The following is a 17,465-nucleotide window of genomic DNA, read 5'->3' as shown; positions in this document are numbered from 1 at the left end:
ATCCCAGGATCTCAGACACATTGCAGGTCCATTGCAGGGCTGACAGGCTAACAGTTTATTTAATGTGGCTTTTGCTGCTCTTATTAAGCTTGAAAGCCTCTGTCATTTTCATTCTTTCATTTTAATTTGATGGAAAAGAGCAATCAGGGAGATTCTTCAGAATTGCTGAACTTTTGTGTTCCATGGCAGAAATAAAGTCAGGTGGGTTTGGTACAACATGAGGATGAGAAACAATGATGGAATTATTGCTGTAACAAGTAGGTTACTGTGTGAGGATTGTTACAGAATGTGTGTGCGTGTGTGTTCTCGGTTTAATGGTGTTTTTCTTTTTTTTCCTCTCTTCTAGACGGGGGAGTTTTCTGCTCGATTCCTTCTCAAACTCCCTGTGGATTTTAGCAACATTCCCATCTATCTTCTCAAAGTAAGACACATACATCAATACACACTCTCAGGAAGATCATAAACCCCCATATCTTTGATTTGTTTGGAGGAAGGACGTTTATCTGTTTATCAGTGCATGAAATGGCTCCACATACATTACATGTAAAAGTGTATGTAAGAATAGGTCGCGAGTGTTCATTTCTCTGCTCTTATTTGTGCGTGTGTGTAGGCTGCGAGTTGACTAATCAGCAGCCTGTCACTCCCAATCAACTCTGAGCTGTGTTGTGTCTGCAGGCCCTCTCTCTCTCGCCTCCCCTTCTAGTCACCCTGTGTCTTGCCCTCCCTCCCTTTTTTTTCTTTTCTACTTCCCCATCTCTGCCGCACCACTGTGTGTATGTTTGTGCCCATGTGTGCGTGAGAGGGCGTGCACGGCCTCGGGAGGACCTTGCTCTATGGCCTTTTCCAGTCGGAGCCATGTTTGTCCTCCCCAAGAGAGCCGAAATGATGGTAAACATATGGAAAATAGCAGCCATCATCAGCATCACCGTCTCAGTGTTCAAGCAGTACTCTACACTCATGCATTGACATGTACTGTTCACTCCCAGTGGACCATACTGCACTGAAACTCACTTTAGCCACAGGTTAGCGGCCGTCTATAAGGTCACCACTGTGGGGCTCATTATTCCCAGCTAATTTGTCATGAAGCTTTACATATCAAGATATTTCATTATATAATTGTAGGGCTTCTTCTGATTCAAAGAAGGGGTGGTGTATGTATGGTTAAAGCTGCTGTGCATTATTTCTCACTGCAAGCTGCGCAAAACAAAACTTCAAAAATATGCCAGGCCTCTCAAACAGAATTCAGTACATTTGGTTTCCAGTTTTCTGTGAAACTATAATCTATAAACTATATCAGCATGTTTAAGTATGTTACTTTTTTTTTTTTTTGTCACCAGTGCCTTGATTTAAGCTGCATGTCTTCTACTGAGATTTTTTTCTAGTACAACAGTGTTTGTCATCATTTGCCATAGATGGCTTCATGCACTGACAGTTTTCCATGGAAACAACTGACGACCAGATTTAGCTATGTAAGAGGTGCTTGTGAAAGGCCAGTGGAATGTCTGCCTCTGTACAATGGAAAAGCTCTGCAAATTAGCACCTAAATTTGCTTGTAGCCAGAAAAGGTTAAAGGGATTCACTGGACAATTTACAGTTGAAAATATTTGTGTTGAAGAAGATTAATTTTAATTATTTGTCAGATTTGGTATACTGAGGGTTGTTTAAGATAAGACATGGTATGTACATGTGAATGTTTAATGTCTGATAAAGAAATATGCTATACTTCAAGCAAAATCGAAGAATGAAAAAGTGTGGCATCATGTTGACACGCACATACTGCCGTTGGTCTATGAAGATTACTTCATAAGTGGATATGCTTTGGGGCTCCACCTTGTTTGACATGGGCAATCTTTTCAGGATCATTTCTTCACACAGTCTGCTGAAGTCAGATATAAGTTAAAACATGAACTGGAGTGCCAAATTGGACATTGGGTCAGACATGTCCACATCTCTATGATCAGATGCTTTTTTAACTGCTTTTCTCATCACTGTCATTATTGTTGTTTGTTACTTGTGTTTCTGCTTGCAGCATATAGTTAAATGCTCGCCTAAACATGGCTCCCATCGCTCATGAGCTGCTTTGGAATGTTCACAAACAGTATACTATTGCTCAGCTATTTCAAACTTCTGTTTACCCTTGAACAAAGAACAAACTATATCAGAAAGAGAGTAAATAGGGGCCTTCAAGTTAACATTCTGATTATCATAAATCCAAATTACACAGCTTGCATACCTCTATTAATCAGAATTTTGAAGATATTGCATACCAGAGGAAACTCTAAAAAAAGATTTGATTTGAACCATTGTCTGAAATTCCCATTGATCGAAGTTATTGTTGCCTGTTGAAAAACTGCTTTAGTGTGTAGGCACTGCAACAGTATATTCATTTATATCTGCGCATCTCCAAATGAAGATAGTTGCTACTAGAAGACTAAATAAGTTGTAGAAGGTCAGGTTATCTGAGAAACTGGAGCCTGGAGGGCCAATATGCTGCAGAGTTTAGCTCCAGTCATAATTAAACAGGCCTGAAACGGCTAATAAAGGTCTTCAGGATTACTGGAATCTTACAGGCAAGTGTGTTGGGGCAGGTTAAAGCTAAACACTACAGGACGTTGGCCCTCCAGGAGCAGGACACACCTGGCTCAACCGGTAACTGGGCCTTGGTGTATGTAAATGTGGCCATTGGCTTTCACTTGACAGTACTAAGCTGAGAAGAGAATTGATTCAGTTATGTATAATATATGACTGTGTCACACTATAAAGGTGGAGACACTTGCTGGCAATGGAGAAAGGACAATGTAACTGCTAAATACAGAGTTAAGTTTTCTGGTGTGGGGTTCCCATCATTTTCTTTCTGTCGAGTACCTACATGAAATTCTTAATATGTTTAAAAGTGAGCGTCATAACCTTTTTATTACTCTTTTAACAAGTTGCTAGTTGATGACATTTTGACTGTTTAAATCTTCATCAAATCTCGCATGATGTCCCCTCCTCTCCAGGTTTGCCTTTGCCCTCTGCTAGGCCATGCAGGCATTGGTAGGAATGGTGTCGTGTGGCATGATAGTGGCCTGGAGTGTGCCATCTCGCTGGTTTTATCTTAGTAAGCTGGACATGTTTACCTTCCCAAATCCACTTGTGTCCCTCAGGGCATCGAGGGCTTGTCATGAGAGCAGTCTGCAATGATGGCGAGAAATAGAGGACAATGGCAATGTTCTAGTGTAGCAATCCTACCAGGTATGAGTGGTTTCTTTCCTGGTAAGGACAAAAAGACTTGCTATTGCTGTTTTGTCTTTCTTCTTTTGGATCGACTGTGGGAGCTTGAAGTAGGAGCCATAACTCTTCAATGATCTCAGTGATCAAATGACTTTCAAAATTCAAGCTCTTTTTAGGCTTTAGAACAAAACAAGAGTCCATCAGTACAGATAGGTCAATCCAGTAGATTTGGACTGAGCACTGTCCACTGCTCTTTTGTTGCTCGGTTTAGCGTGGTTCAGCTCTAAATGTCAGCTGTCCTAGTTTGCGCAGCCATCGGTGAAGCGAGCTGAGGCTCTGTGTTCGTGACAAGCCTGATCAGTCTCACTCCACTGGAGCCGTACGGCTGCTAGCCGAGACCTGACTTCCTGTGCAGCGGGTCAGGAGGAGGATTGCTCCGTTGGCCCTCAGGGATACCACCGCCACTGCCGTTGATTATTTTAGACAACTCTGTCAAGTCACGTGCCAGGTCTACAAGTTGCTTTTTGGCTGTTGATAAAGGGCCAATCTGTTGCTGTTTAATAAAGTCACTATAGTGGAATTAGGGATCGTTTTAATTAAAAATGAAAGGGAAAGAATGAAAGTGAGAGCTAAACACGGAGGCCTGTTTCTATCATGGTTTTAATATCTCCAATGTGCACTTATTGGAAAGCATGAAAAACAGCAACACAGTACAACAAATCTTGTGATTACAACTTGTAGGTTATGCTTACATTGTAAACATCAGGTTCAAAAACACTGTTTCCAGGCCTATTCACACAAAGAGTGAAATGAAAAGCAAAACGAATCACTGACGACAGGCCTATTCACACCAGAAAATAAAATGAAAAGGCACAACAAATCACAGATGACAGGTTAGTTCATGTCAAGAGTGAAACAAAAAAGCATTCTGCTTATTCACATGCAAAATATAACCCATCTAGTACTACACCATGGGTGTAGCTTGACATTTTGAGCTCGGGGTGGGTCAAGCCGAGCCAGGCGATTTGGTCAGTCACACTTATTTACACATATTTTAACTTTTCTGTTGCAAACCTATCAATTCACACTCAGTGTACCATATTTAAGTGATTTTACTATGAATATACAGATCAGCAGCAGATCATGGCAACCAGATACATTGCTAAGTCTATTCTTGCCATGTAACACTTGGCCCATTGAAAATAATGCAATATAAACATGTTTGTCAACACGCTCTCAAATTAGGCCTTTATTTGAGCAAATCAATGAATGAATTACTCAACAGCTTTAAAACATCATGTTTGGGCATCATTCAAGTTAAACGCACAATGGCATGCACAATTTATTTTTAGTAAATCACACTGAAAACACATGATTAACAGTTCATATTCTAATATGTATGTTTCGGTTGGTTCTGCGTAAATAACATTTGGAAGTAAATGATCCTGAGACAATGAGAACATTGAGCCGCTTCAGTGGGTGAATACTGCAGATCACCTTTATGAGACTGTCCGGAGTCATCAACCGTGGCATCCTTGCTTTATAACCAGAAGAATTTTGCTTTATATATTATTACGTTGTTTCATTTTTGTGCCGAATACGCACTGTAAATTGGCTCTGCTGCTTTTTTCCAGTACATCCGCTCTCTACTGTACCTTCAGATTGCCGCATTATATTCCTCAGCCTCGCTGCCCTTCTTCATGCCACTTTAGCTTAAATAGTTGGCCAATTAGTTTTAGTTCTCTAATTATTTTCTGAGTACTTTTCCTTCTTGATTTAAGTGTGCTCTTAACATCAGTGGCAGTTGCCAGAGTGCTTCCTGGGTGAAGCCGGCTCCAAGGTCTGTGCTTTTCTGCTGTCCTCCATTCCCCAACCTCATTTATGCAGGAGACGCCCTAATTTTAGTGTTCGCTTCCCTTATTCGCATTCTTTCATTCAATCTTTCAATCAGATCTTAAGATGTGTCTGACAAACATTTTGAATATAAAGTGTGTTGTGTTTTCCCTTAAAAAAAAAAAAAAAGATGAAAAATTATAAGAAATGTAACCTCATCATCATTAAACTCTAATGCAACAATTAATTTCAAGGCTGTCTGTGCCAATTAAAATCTTGATTATTATTGCAATTAATGCAAATAAAAAAATGACATGGGACATGTTTTTCCCTCTCTGTGATTTGTTTTTCTCTTTACCATGGCACATGAATGGCATACAAGATCAAGATCATTAGGGTAGAAGTTAATAAACACTGTCATGCACATTTGTTCAACAGCCCTGGGCATGGTTTGATTTTAAACTGGGATAAGCATTGACCGTATCCAAGAGAAATGGAAAGTGAATGTGAAACAGAAAGAAAGGAGAGAGACATTTGAAACATTATTGAAGGCTTGAGGTTTAATCAATCGGTTTTAACGCCAGTGCCATAGAAACCCCTTGCTGCATTACATTGAGCACACATTGAATTAGACCATCAATTTTCTTGACATGGGCACCGGTTGACGTCACATACTCTGTCATAGCCACAAATTACCAAGATTGTTCTCTGTATGTTTGCACTCTGTAAGGTCCATGAGGACCACATATTAATTTAAAAAAATAAACCTGTATGGGAAGATGCTGTGGTTTTGATATGGGCTGTCATAGACATTGTCACTCCTTTCCCTACCTCTGACCTGATTTTCCGACAGACAGATTTATTGTTTATTTAGACTTTATTTCAACATTTATTGTTAGGTAATGCTTCCTAAATAGAAAATTGTGTATTTTTTTTTTACACTGTCTTATCATATTCACATCTTATATGAACAATATGTACGGCAGTGCAATCTGGAAGTCCATGTTTTTTTCCAAAGGTTATTGTCTGAATAAAGGGCGTTGCACACTATTAACATTTAGGCCGACATTGGATTTATTCAGGTGTGGCTCGGACATTAAAACCTTTAGAACTCAATTTAAATGGTTTATAAATCTAAGGTGGAGCACCAAGGAATTTCGTTTTTTCTTCCATTGGTGTGGATGTAGTTTTCTTGAGATATTATAAGAAAAAAAGCATTAGCCTATTTCACAATTTATTTATAATGTTGTCAGTCGTAATATTATTTAAAGGTAATATCAAGTTTTTAGGTTTATTACATTGATTATTATTAATCAAATAAAACTGAAATGAAAGTTTATTCTTGGAGAAAAATATTTCCATAACTTTGGTTGTTGATGTCAAAAACCTGGCATCTAATCAAACTATATCTATAGTACAGCATTTTGGCCCAAATTCATGTGTCACTTGGTAAACGATGCCCAGATGCCAACACGGACAGTTTGCATGTCATGATCTCATCCACAAAAAACATGTTCAAAACTATGCAGGGTAAAACAAAATGTAACCCAGTAACAAATCTGTCTAGTAAATTGCACTTTTGCTGTTTATGCATTTATAATATTGTCAGTTTTCCTAATCAGTCTAGTCTATGTATGCAACTTGGTATTGCAGTTCATAATAATAATGCATTTCAGTTTTTGATTTTACACTGTTATGTGCTGTATCTAGAACAGATGTTTCACGTCATAGTATGTCCGCAGTGTTGCCAACCTGCCAATCTTGTTTTAGTTGGCCTTTAGATCAAGGATAGGTTCTTTGACTAGATCTTATTACATTAAACTCTTGGTATTATTGCGAGAGATGTGAAGAATGCAAGCTGCTCTCTAAAAGGCAGTTTATTTTGGAGAAAACAGCTTTGGAAAATATTACACTACGATAACTGTGACCAGAGCATGCAAAGATGCAAACTGTTATTGTACCCCAGACCACCTCTTTAGGTGGTGCTTTCACACAATCACACCAAAACCTCTAGCGTGATATAACTCTTAGGATTTAGAATCTCTTCTCAACACCCGTGTATAAACTTTACCATGGGGCGTTTGATTTCATCAGCCCTGAATTTAGTAATATTATTTAATTAATATTGATTAATTAATTAAATTGGGGCAGTCGTGGCCTAATGGATAGAGAGTCGGACTTGTAACCCAAAGGTTCAGGGTTCAAGTCTCAGGTCAAGTGCGGGGAGTGAATGTCCAGCGCTCTTTCCACCTTCAGTACCACGACTGAGGTGAGACCCTTGAGCAAGGCACCGAACCCCCAACTGCTCCCTGGGTGCCGCAGCATAAATGGCTGCCCATTGCTCCGGGTGTGTGTTCACGGTGTGTGTGTGTGTGTGTACACTGCTGTGTGTGTGCCCTTGGATGGGTTAAATGCAGAGCACAAATTCTGAGTATGGGTCACCAGACTTGGCCACACATCACGTCCTTTCCTTTTTCCTTTTTTTAACAATTAATTTAAGAGAGTTTAGCTCACAGTTTCAGGCTGTGAAATCATAAGAACTGTGCTGCCCAGCTGACATCAGGTGTTCTTCTGTAGTGGGGTTTTATGATTCATCTGTGTTATAAGGGCTCTGAATTTAATTGACTCACTTTCTTGTACATGTCAAGTACTGAGATACTGGAGTGTAAGAGATCTGACATGGAAATCAAGGATAGGCTTTATGTACATTTTACATTTAATTATTTTGTCTCAAGCACATGGAATCATTTTTAGGTCATCTTTCATCTGTTGGACAGACCTTTATATAGCGCTTAGAATACAGATATATTCTGTTCATATACAAATAAACAGCAGTTCCAGCCCGATCTCAAGGCAATTCAAACATATTTTATGAGGTGGCGAATTTGAATTCCTAAACCATTGTTGTATAAAGCAACAAACAATAAAAGCTATCGCTATCCATGTATTTAGTTTTTGCCTGCCACAACTGGTTTCTATTGCTCTGACACTCAGTAGCCACAACCACAGTGAAATCTCATTGGTGCACATAGCTGCATTTTAAACATCAAATAGATGTTTGTATGATGTCACAGCATTTTCACTGCCAGTGTGGACAGACAAATTACTTGCTGAAACTGTTTGGACACATTTAGACATTTATTTGCACTGGTGCAATCTCTCAGTCCGTTTCTCTTTCTGTTTATTTCTCATCATTTCTTTCTGAGACTCTAATCAAACTCTGTGCCCACATCCTGTCAGTGATCTGTCAGTGCCTCAGAGGCGTATCAATCTGAGCACCTGACGTCTCCTCTGAAACATCACCCCCGACCGGCTCTCCCCGCTCCAGCAAAGCTCAGATTAGGAGAGAGCAGAGTGACATAAAGCCCCTTTAACAGCGGCCTACACCCACCATTCAGCTTTATGCCAGCAGCAGCAACGGAGCTTTTGGCTGCTTGTTTGTTTATCTGTTCTGTGCTGCATGTGGAGTCTCTATCCTCTCATGTATTAGCACCGCTGTCGAGATATGTCAGACTGACTGAAGAGGTCACGTCAAGAACTTCATTTCTGCCGAGATGATGTTGTTAAAAATATTGCCATTTACTGACTGTTCTTGGGATTATGCACTATTTGGAATCAGAGAACCGAGCGACACATAAGCAGAGAATGTTTTGGAAAGTTCCTCTTTGCTTTGAGAAAGCATGCACATTTTCCTCTAATGTGGCTGCAATGTTTTTGGAGAACTGTTTGCCCAACACAGTGTGTTGAGTCATGTGATGACAGAACTGCAATGCCTCAAGAACACTCATAATCTCATTGGTACTCCATGTCCACTCACTTGCTTGCTCAAAAAAAAGCATGTTCACGCCTTCTATTGCTGTGCAAACATGGACAAATGGATCTGACAAGAGTGTTATGGAGGAGACTGTGGTATGACATCAACGGCTATGACTGTAACACCCTTCATTAAGACGACATTCAGAGTATAATTAACTGCCCAACAGTCGAGTGGCTTCAACTGGCATCTCTCCATCGGTCTTGTGTACTTTCTCCCTATTTCTACAAAAATATGTCTTTCAGTTAATTATGTGCAGAGAATAACTGGCTAAATTAAGTCAATGTAGTCTTGCTGGTTTTATGAAAGTCCAAAATGTTATTAGTTCAAAAAGAACATTGCAACGTGATATGGAAATATTCCATATTATTTTAGTCAGAGTTTGTTTGTTAAAAAAGGTATTACTTAAAAAGTGATATACCTTTAATGGCTTGTGGGAACTCGGAAATCATATCCAAATGTTTACTTGATCAACGTACCAATAATATCCGTGTTTTACTCAGCTTTTCTTTCAAGTTGCCAAATAATGCAGTAATAGCTGCCAAATAATATTGTTTACGACTAGTCTTAGAGAAAGAAAAACAAGCAAGAGAAAATATCTAGACATTACATTGTGCACCTGTGTGATCAAAGCAGATTCTTAAATGTGGCACACTGTACCCGTTTGAGACACTCCCTGCTTTGTGCGTGACTGTAGAGCATTTCATGCCAACGCCAGTAGTCGTAATTTGCAGACGGATTGAGCACTCCAACAGTAAACACTGACTCAAGCCCAAGGAATCTTAAGAGCTTAGAAGTAATTGCAGGTTACTTCTGAAACGGTTTCTCCAACATTGCTCGGCCATCAGAAACCAGAGCCATGCCACAGCAGACATCTGTAAGAGGGGAAATAAACCGCCAAACACCTCTCTGCTAGATCTCTAGAGCTTAATTAATCTCTGGTTTCAGTCTGTGGTTTTGTAGCATTCATTAGCTTTGTCTACTCTTATACAGTCATGTAGTATACATTAATACTTTATCTGTCTGTTCTATCTTTATCTTATCTAACTTTAACTATCTTATATATTTATATACGTATATAATGTATATTTGCGTGTGTGTGTGTGTGTAAATAACATCAGTAAGGAAGGACTAGAATGTCATAGCAATTAGGAGAGAACATCCAAGCAACTGCGGAGAAACATGCAAAAACACCCACAAACCTTTGCCAGATTTGTGCATGGGCATGTATGACTTTTATTTTCTTTATAAGATGTAAAAAATCCACCTCACTCACTTTAATGTATACAATCTTTGGCATTATGTGCATCAATAATGACTTGCTTTTTCTTTCCCTTGACATTCATAATGTTCACCTGTGCCTTTTTATTGCAATAAAGCTGGCAAAATCTCTGCAAAAACTCAGCAGATGTCTGTGAACCTTCGAGAACGTTACTGCTTCGTGTTTAGCTGAGATACCCCTGACATTAGCATCACTTTTATTCAGAGTGTGACGAGTTAAAAAAAAAAAAAGTGGGAAAAAAGAAAGATAATTGCTGGTTTGAAGATCTTTAATGCAACAGGCGATGAGGAACTGAAAAGAGCAGCTAAGCCCATCACTCCGACAAACAATCAGGCTGCTGTTTAAGAGGCCAAATTATAGGTTGGGCTGGGCCTGAGGATCAAAATAAAATGTCAGAGGAGAAGTTCACAAACAAGAGTCAAATTGGTTGGAAAGACAATGGATCTGAGCAGTCTGTTGGCATGGGAGCCAAGTAAATAAGTAAAGATTTTGGCTCGTGAAGTCTCTCCATGAATTTATTTAGTTTAGTTTAGTTTAGTTTAGTTTAGTTTAGTTTAGTTTAGTTTAGTAATCCGCTTGGGGCAATTAGTTCACTTCTGTGGTGCTTCAGTGTACAACCTACACTTAATACACACATACAAATACATACAAAAATATGGAAAATTGACACCCTCATGTTGTTTACTTGTTAACTTGTATACTTTTTTCCTTGGAACACAAACATAAAATTATATGGACTTTTATGGTGTATTTAGTGTTTTAAAAAAAAAGCTTGACAGCCCAGTGCATGCTATTGTTATACGTGACCCTGGACTACAAACCCAGTCATAAGGGTCAGTTTTTTTAAAATTGAGATTTATACATCATGTGAAAGCTGAATAAATAAGCTTATTGATGTATTGTTGTTAGCATATGACAATATTTGGCTGAGGTACAACTATTTGAAAATCGTCTTTAAAGTTGTCCAAATGAAGTCTTTGCTAAAACAAAAATGAGGTTTTGATATATTTACGGTAGTAAATTTACAAAATATGTTCATGGAACATGTTCTTTACTTAATATCCTAATGATTTTTGGCATAAAATAAATATTGATCATTTTCACCCATACAATGTATTGTTGACTACTTTAGACTGGTTTTGTGGTCCAGGGTCAAATATATATAAGAGCAGCCAGGACCTTTTGCTAAATATTCTCTTTTTGGTTTCATGAAAGACACACAAAGGTGAACAAATTGATGAGGGTGAATATATTACAACAGAAATGTTATACTTGAGTGTACTATTACTCAGTTACTGCTTTTATTGATTTACTGTATAATTTTCTGCAGATAATGAGAGTGTGTTTTAGTACGTAGAAAGGTTTTATCTTGGCAGTCCAACCTTGGGTGGTGTGCCAAAAACTTTACCCGTAATACAGGAAAGGAACAGCATTTTTGCTGACTCCCCTTTTACACATCCGGTGTCTGTGGGCGTTTGTGGTTGCAAAATCATAGAAATGTGTCGAGGTGTTGGCTGCCAGCCATCACAGTAAAGAACGAGTTAAGTGCCAGGTGATCATACTTTTAAAATGAAGGATACTTTTGTGTCATTACAGGGATGCATTATCCACACCTTATTATATATTAATGTTTTAATAGTCTGTGATTATTGTGATTACACTCAATCGCCTAAATATTGACTATTTCTATCTACAGTAGGCTATATTGATTACTGCAGTATTAAAGCCAGGTCATACATAAGCGATTTATTATTACTAGGTGTTAAAGTTAATCTTTTCGCCTTAATCCAGCATATTTGTTGATATTGTCTCATTTGCTTTGTCATGTGTATTGTCTCATAATTCCATAACAGTAATCACACTTAATTAAACCTTTTGGACATAATAACCCATGTCAGGCCACTGAACCCAGTGCACACCCTTTAGACACTTGCCCTGTAAAAGGTGTTGCTTTAATCCCATACTTAATGCTTGCTTGTTATGGCAATTTTAATATCTCCATTATAAGATACAACAAAGTACCCATAATTTTACTTATTAAACCTGAAAAACCAAGTTGTTTTACATCCAGTGTAAAACACTAGCTGGCTCTTTGTTTGTAGGTACACTACCAATTTTTAAAAAGCTTTTTCTTTTTTCTTTTTTAAGTTTTTGTGCTCATCAGGGCTGCATTCGTTTGATAAAAAATACAGTAAACACAACAATACTGTGAAATATTATTATAATTTAAAGGAACTGTTTTCTATTTTAATTGATTTTTAAAATGTAATTTGTTCCTGTTGTGGTAAAGCTGATTTTTATTTTTTTTTCTGCTGAGCTAAAACATTTTCCCAGTCTTCAGTGTCACATGATCCTTCAGAAATCATTCTAATATGCTCAATGATTTCCTGCTCAATTATTATTAGTGCTCAGTCATAAATAATGGTTTATTATTATGAATGTTGAAAACGGTGCTTGCTAAACAGCATTTATTAGAAATATATTTTTTGGGACATTATAAATGTGTACTGTCATTTTTGATCAACTGAATGTGTCCTTGCTGAATAAAAGTAATAATTTCTTCTTTTTTCTTCTTGTTCTTTCTTTATTTATATTTAAATTTTACGTACCCCAAACATTTCAACGGTAGTGTCTGAATGATAGATGTTTCTTTAGCACTAAATATGAGTGATTATGATTATAATAGAATTAGAATGATTTCATGTGACACTGAAGACTGGAGTAATGGCTGCTGAAAATTCAGATTTACCTTCACAGGAATAAATTGCATTAGAAAATTTAAAATCTTAAATATGATTATAAATATTAAAATAAATAAATAACTTATTTTAAATTGTAATATTATTTCACAGTCTTACTCTTTTTGCTGTATTTTTTTATTAAATAAATTCATAATTACTCCAAATCTTTAACCGGTATGTGTGTTAGCTCACATGATGCAAGTGCTCTTGGTGGTTATAGCACGTTGCTATATGATTGCTAGGTAATTTACAGTCTAAAGAGCCCACCTTATGAGATTCTATGCATGGTATTATGGTGTCTATCCATCATTGTAAGTCCATCGTTCACAAGCTTTGTGGGACTTTTTTTTTTCCCACTTACTAAATTGTCCATGAGATGCGTGCCGATCTCAATACTTTGGGTTAAACCTTAGTATCAACAATAGGAAAGCCTACACTTGCCTTAGCAGGCATCACTAAACCAATAGTTTGCATCTTTTGGATAAACATCTGGCTGCCGTGCTGCTTTGAATTTATCACTGAAAGAGTGATAAAAACTGCATGAAACATCAAAAAGAGACCTGCCCGCATTCTGTCTCCATGTGGCTCTGAACTTGAATTTCACAGACTTCAGCCCCCCACAAATACAAGCAGACACAGCTGAATCTCTGGTCTTAGCGTGTAAACTCACTATTATCACTGTAAAGGGCTGCATCAGCTAATGAAGGTCTATCCATTCTGTTATAGCCCCTAGGGATGAATGGTGCTCCCAAACTCTCCAACTGGTGGGTGGCATCCTGTTTGAAGTAGTGTAGATATTGCAGCAGTCTGGAGGGTGGATGTCGGGCACCTGCTGCTGTCTGTGGGAGGGATGCATAGAAAAGCATAGTCTTGCTGATCACAGAGCTTGTAAACAAGCTCACCTGATGCAGTGTTGTTGTCTGACATAATATCCCAAAAAAACTTACTTGTGTGAAAAACATCATAGCATGGTAGAACTTGCAGTCTAAATGTAGTTTATTAATAGGGCTATCTTAAAAGATAGTTTGTAACAATAAAGCATACCTTTACCTACATTTTCGCAAATCTTCAAAAAGTTGAAAATGAACACTTTTGCAAGTAAAACATCAATAACTTTCATTCCTTTTGACACAAACAACTATTGCGGACCGATGAGAATTTAATAAAAACTTGTTTTCAAACAGTTATTTGTACAATACTTCAAAATACTTCGTCCAAAATGCATGATTTGTTAACTAATACATTTTGGTGTTTGCATCACATAACCGGCCCCATATCTATGGCTCTTCTAACATAGTAAGCTTGCTTGGTAGGTCACCTGGTAGAGCACGCATGTACAAGTCATGATAAAAGAGCTCAAAAGCCATGTACACACTGCAGCTAAATTAGATTGTCAGTTCACATTTTAGTGCATGAACTTTGAATCCTTATTGTTGCCAGATCTTGCTAGGAAAAAAAATAGCTAAAAAGAACAAGCCAATAATAAACTGAAATTGAATGATTATCAATAATAAAATTTGCTAAACAAAGGTGGCAGTACAATACAGTTATTGATTACTGAAAAAAACAATCTTAGATTGAAAAATAAATATACAAGGTGTAGAGGATGTTTTAAACTTTGTGGTATTCTGTGTGTAAGCTATTTTCTTTCTGTTTTACTTTTGTAGTACTATGAAACTATTTATGAAAAAATCAGCAGGAATTTTTTTACATTTCTGTAATGATTTTAGGAGAAAAAGGGGGATTTGATTCTGTGGAATAGATGCTAACATGACGAGAAGCAAGTTGAGGAATTGTGTGGAAATATGCAGAGGGTTTCATAGAGTTCTGTAGATGCTAGTCTGTCAGATTTTTACCAGCCACACGGAACTAACTCAAACCAATGTTTAAAAAGTCTCTAATAAAGTCTGCCTAGGTCTTGCTGTTTGTTGAACCCTCTGCTGCACCCAAAAGCACATTTACTGACAGAACAGAGGGAATCTTGACCTTCAGAACTGTTATTGCCACAAGCAATTACAGCAAATGCTTATTTTTTTTGCTCCCTGTCCTCCTTCCCTCCTTGTGTTTGAGCTAACAGTTGTTTCATTTGCGCAACGTGTTAACTAATTAGATTAATTAATCAAGGTTAATTAATCCGAGAAGCAACGAGTGACTGAACAGAGGGCACAGCGGAGGGGTAGGCTCACACAGCACTCTCTGTGTGAACCCGACATGCGCACACACATTCAAGACGAGAGAAACATAGACCTTCTTAGCGATACTTAGAAAAACACCAGATCTGTGAGGAGGAAAGGGGATCTTTTTCGAAGCTGAGACAGCTTTGAATAAACCACAGGAAATCTGTGACAAGGAAACAGCTTAGCTGTAGAGGTGCCATGTAAGCTGTTAGTGATAAGATACTGGAAAGAGAGACCTGTGCACCATAGTCATGTGGGAGATGGAAAACAACAGTAATTTACTGTAAATACAGGGTTGGGAGGAAGACATAGCTCCATCAAATGTCCAAGATCAGGGAAAATTTGCCTCTTGTCTGAACAAAAAGTCATTCTTCTGTGATTATGCTGTTTATTTTTTAATTTAGAGGACAGGCAATCACTTTGCACTCTTAGGCATGTAGTTAAACCAGTGACGTCATTTGAAACAGGGAAAATCGTGAAACAGGAAGTTACTCTGTAATAGCTGTAAATAAAGAGCTGTATTGCATCATGTTTAATTTTCGATGACACTCCCTTTTCTGGTTCTAAAGAAAATTACAAATTAAGCATGTAGTTTAGGGTAAAACCAGGTTAAAGGTCAACCTTAAGTCATTCAAACCTGTGTTCTTGCATGGAACTAAATGTTTAGCGAATATTTAGTAGGTAGAAAAAAGGCGCCCACACACCTTTAATGTATTATTATTTATTTAAAGGGGTCATATGATACGATTTCAAGTTTTCCTTTCTCTTTGGAGTGTTACAAGCTGTTTATGCGTAGATAAGATCCCTAAAGTTGCAAAGACTAAAGTCTCAAAAGCAATATTCTTTATAAAAGTTAAGACTCTACTACGCCCTCCTAAAACGGCTCATTCAAACACACCTCCACATGCCTACGTCACGGTGTGGAAAGATTTGCAAAACACCGCCCAAATGTATACGCAATGAAAGAAAACGGAACTATTATTCTCGCTGTAGTATTGTTGTTGCTGCCGCCGGCGCCATGTCGTGGAGACGCTGTGTTTCGTTATGAAAACGTAAGTATTTTGTTCGGGCTTCCAAAAGAGGACACAACTAGAAATCAGTGGTTCAGTTGTATTTACAACACTGTTACAGAACAGTACAACCCAAATATTAGAGTGTGTGCAGCGCATTTTACGGAGGGCTATTTCCTGAACCTGGAAGAGTAGCCTACAATGCTGGCTTGCACAAAGTCTGTTTCTATAAAGTGGGGCAATTCCAACTTTGCAAGGACAGTCTGGCACTTCTGACTCACAGCCTGTAAGTAGGTTTCTGTTGCTGATGATTCAAGCATGAGTTTTGAGCTGTGTAGAGTAGTGCTTGTTGTTTGCTGTTTCTCTGATGACAAATGCAGACATGGTGGACAAATGCCGGGACATGGCATCACAATACGGTGAGGGGCGTAACATTTCCGTCTCGCGCTTGAGGTATTCGGCCAATCAGAACGTACTGGATAGCTGGCCAATCAGAACACGCCTCGCTTCTCAGAACAATGAGCTTTGTAAAAATCAACGCGTTTCAGAAAGGCGGAGCATAGTTGAGCAACAATAATGTACAGTGTTTGGTAAATAATGTGTTTTTTGAACTTTAAACCGCATTATACCAAATACAATTAAAAATACAGGTAGACAGTATATATGACTCCTGATATGTGTCTTTGACTGGGGTTGTCACATGATTTATTCTTATTATTCAATTATCGTACTAAAATGTGAAAATGTATTTATGTACAGTACATACAATAATCAATTATTTAGAATTTAATTAATCAGTTGCATTTTGCATTAATGAGACTTAATAAGCAATTCATTAAAAATAAACAAGCAATACATTTTAAATAAGCTTTCAAAATCAGATCTTTTAGAATAGGTTTATCACAGGGGTCTTCTTGACAAGACGGTCCCTTTCATGATTTTCACTGTTATGCTGCAGTCATTAAAAAATGTGTCACAATTTATCAGTAAATACACTCTGTTCATAAGGGGGCATCTCATCTCGCCAGTCTGCATGTTCAAATATGTCATGAAGACACACAAAAACCACAGGTTTTTGGCATCATTAATGTCAAATGTAGCACTTCTTTATGCCATTTAAAATATGTGTACATCCAAATGACATTTGAGAGCTATGGAAGTAGGTTGATTCTCAGTGCATAACAATTTTATTTATAGTTAATTTAAATAACTTAGTCCGTTTGAATATTTATAAATGTGTTGGTCCTGTTGTCTTCCACAGAAGAAAAGTTTTCATTTTTGGTTGAACTATTCCTTTTCAGTATGAAACTGAGATATTTAAGAAATTATTTTTTTCAATTATAATTTTTTTTTATATAGCATGTGGGTGCTTTGAAACATGCGCACACTCAAACA

The 17,465-nt window shown here is 37.8% G+C and overlaps 1 protein-coding gene across 2 annotated transcripts in view; it reads left to right on the top strand.

Moving 5' to 3' along the window:
• Positions 1–17,465, top strand: part of LOC306850153 (BRISC and BRCA1-A complex member 2-like) — an 86,590-nt gene that overhangs the window by 37,663 nt on the left and 31,462 nt on the right. For both annotated transcript variants that reach the window (XR_013782390.1, XM_079385616.1), the window contains exon 6: positions 347–421. Coding sequence is in view for 1 of the 2 variants with exons in the window: in XM_079385616.1 (XP_079241742.1) it covers positions 347–421 (75 nt within the window). In the remaining variant the exon portion in view is untranslated. The remainder of the gene's footprint in view (positions 1–346; positions 422–17,465) is intronic.

This window comes from Barbus barbus (genome assembly GCF_936440315.1).
Source record: "Barbus barbus genome assembly, chromosome: 30".
Lineage (NCBI taxonomy): Eukaryota > Metazoa > Chordata > Actinopteri > Cypriniformes > Cyprinidae > Barbus > Barbus barbus.
Note: the sequence above shows the minus strand (reverse complement) of the source record. Positions and strands in the feature narration are given on the sequence as shown.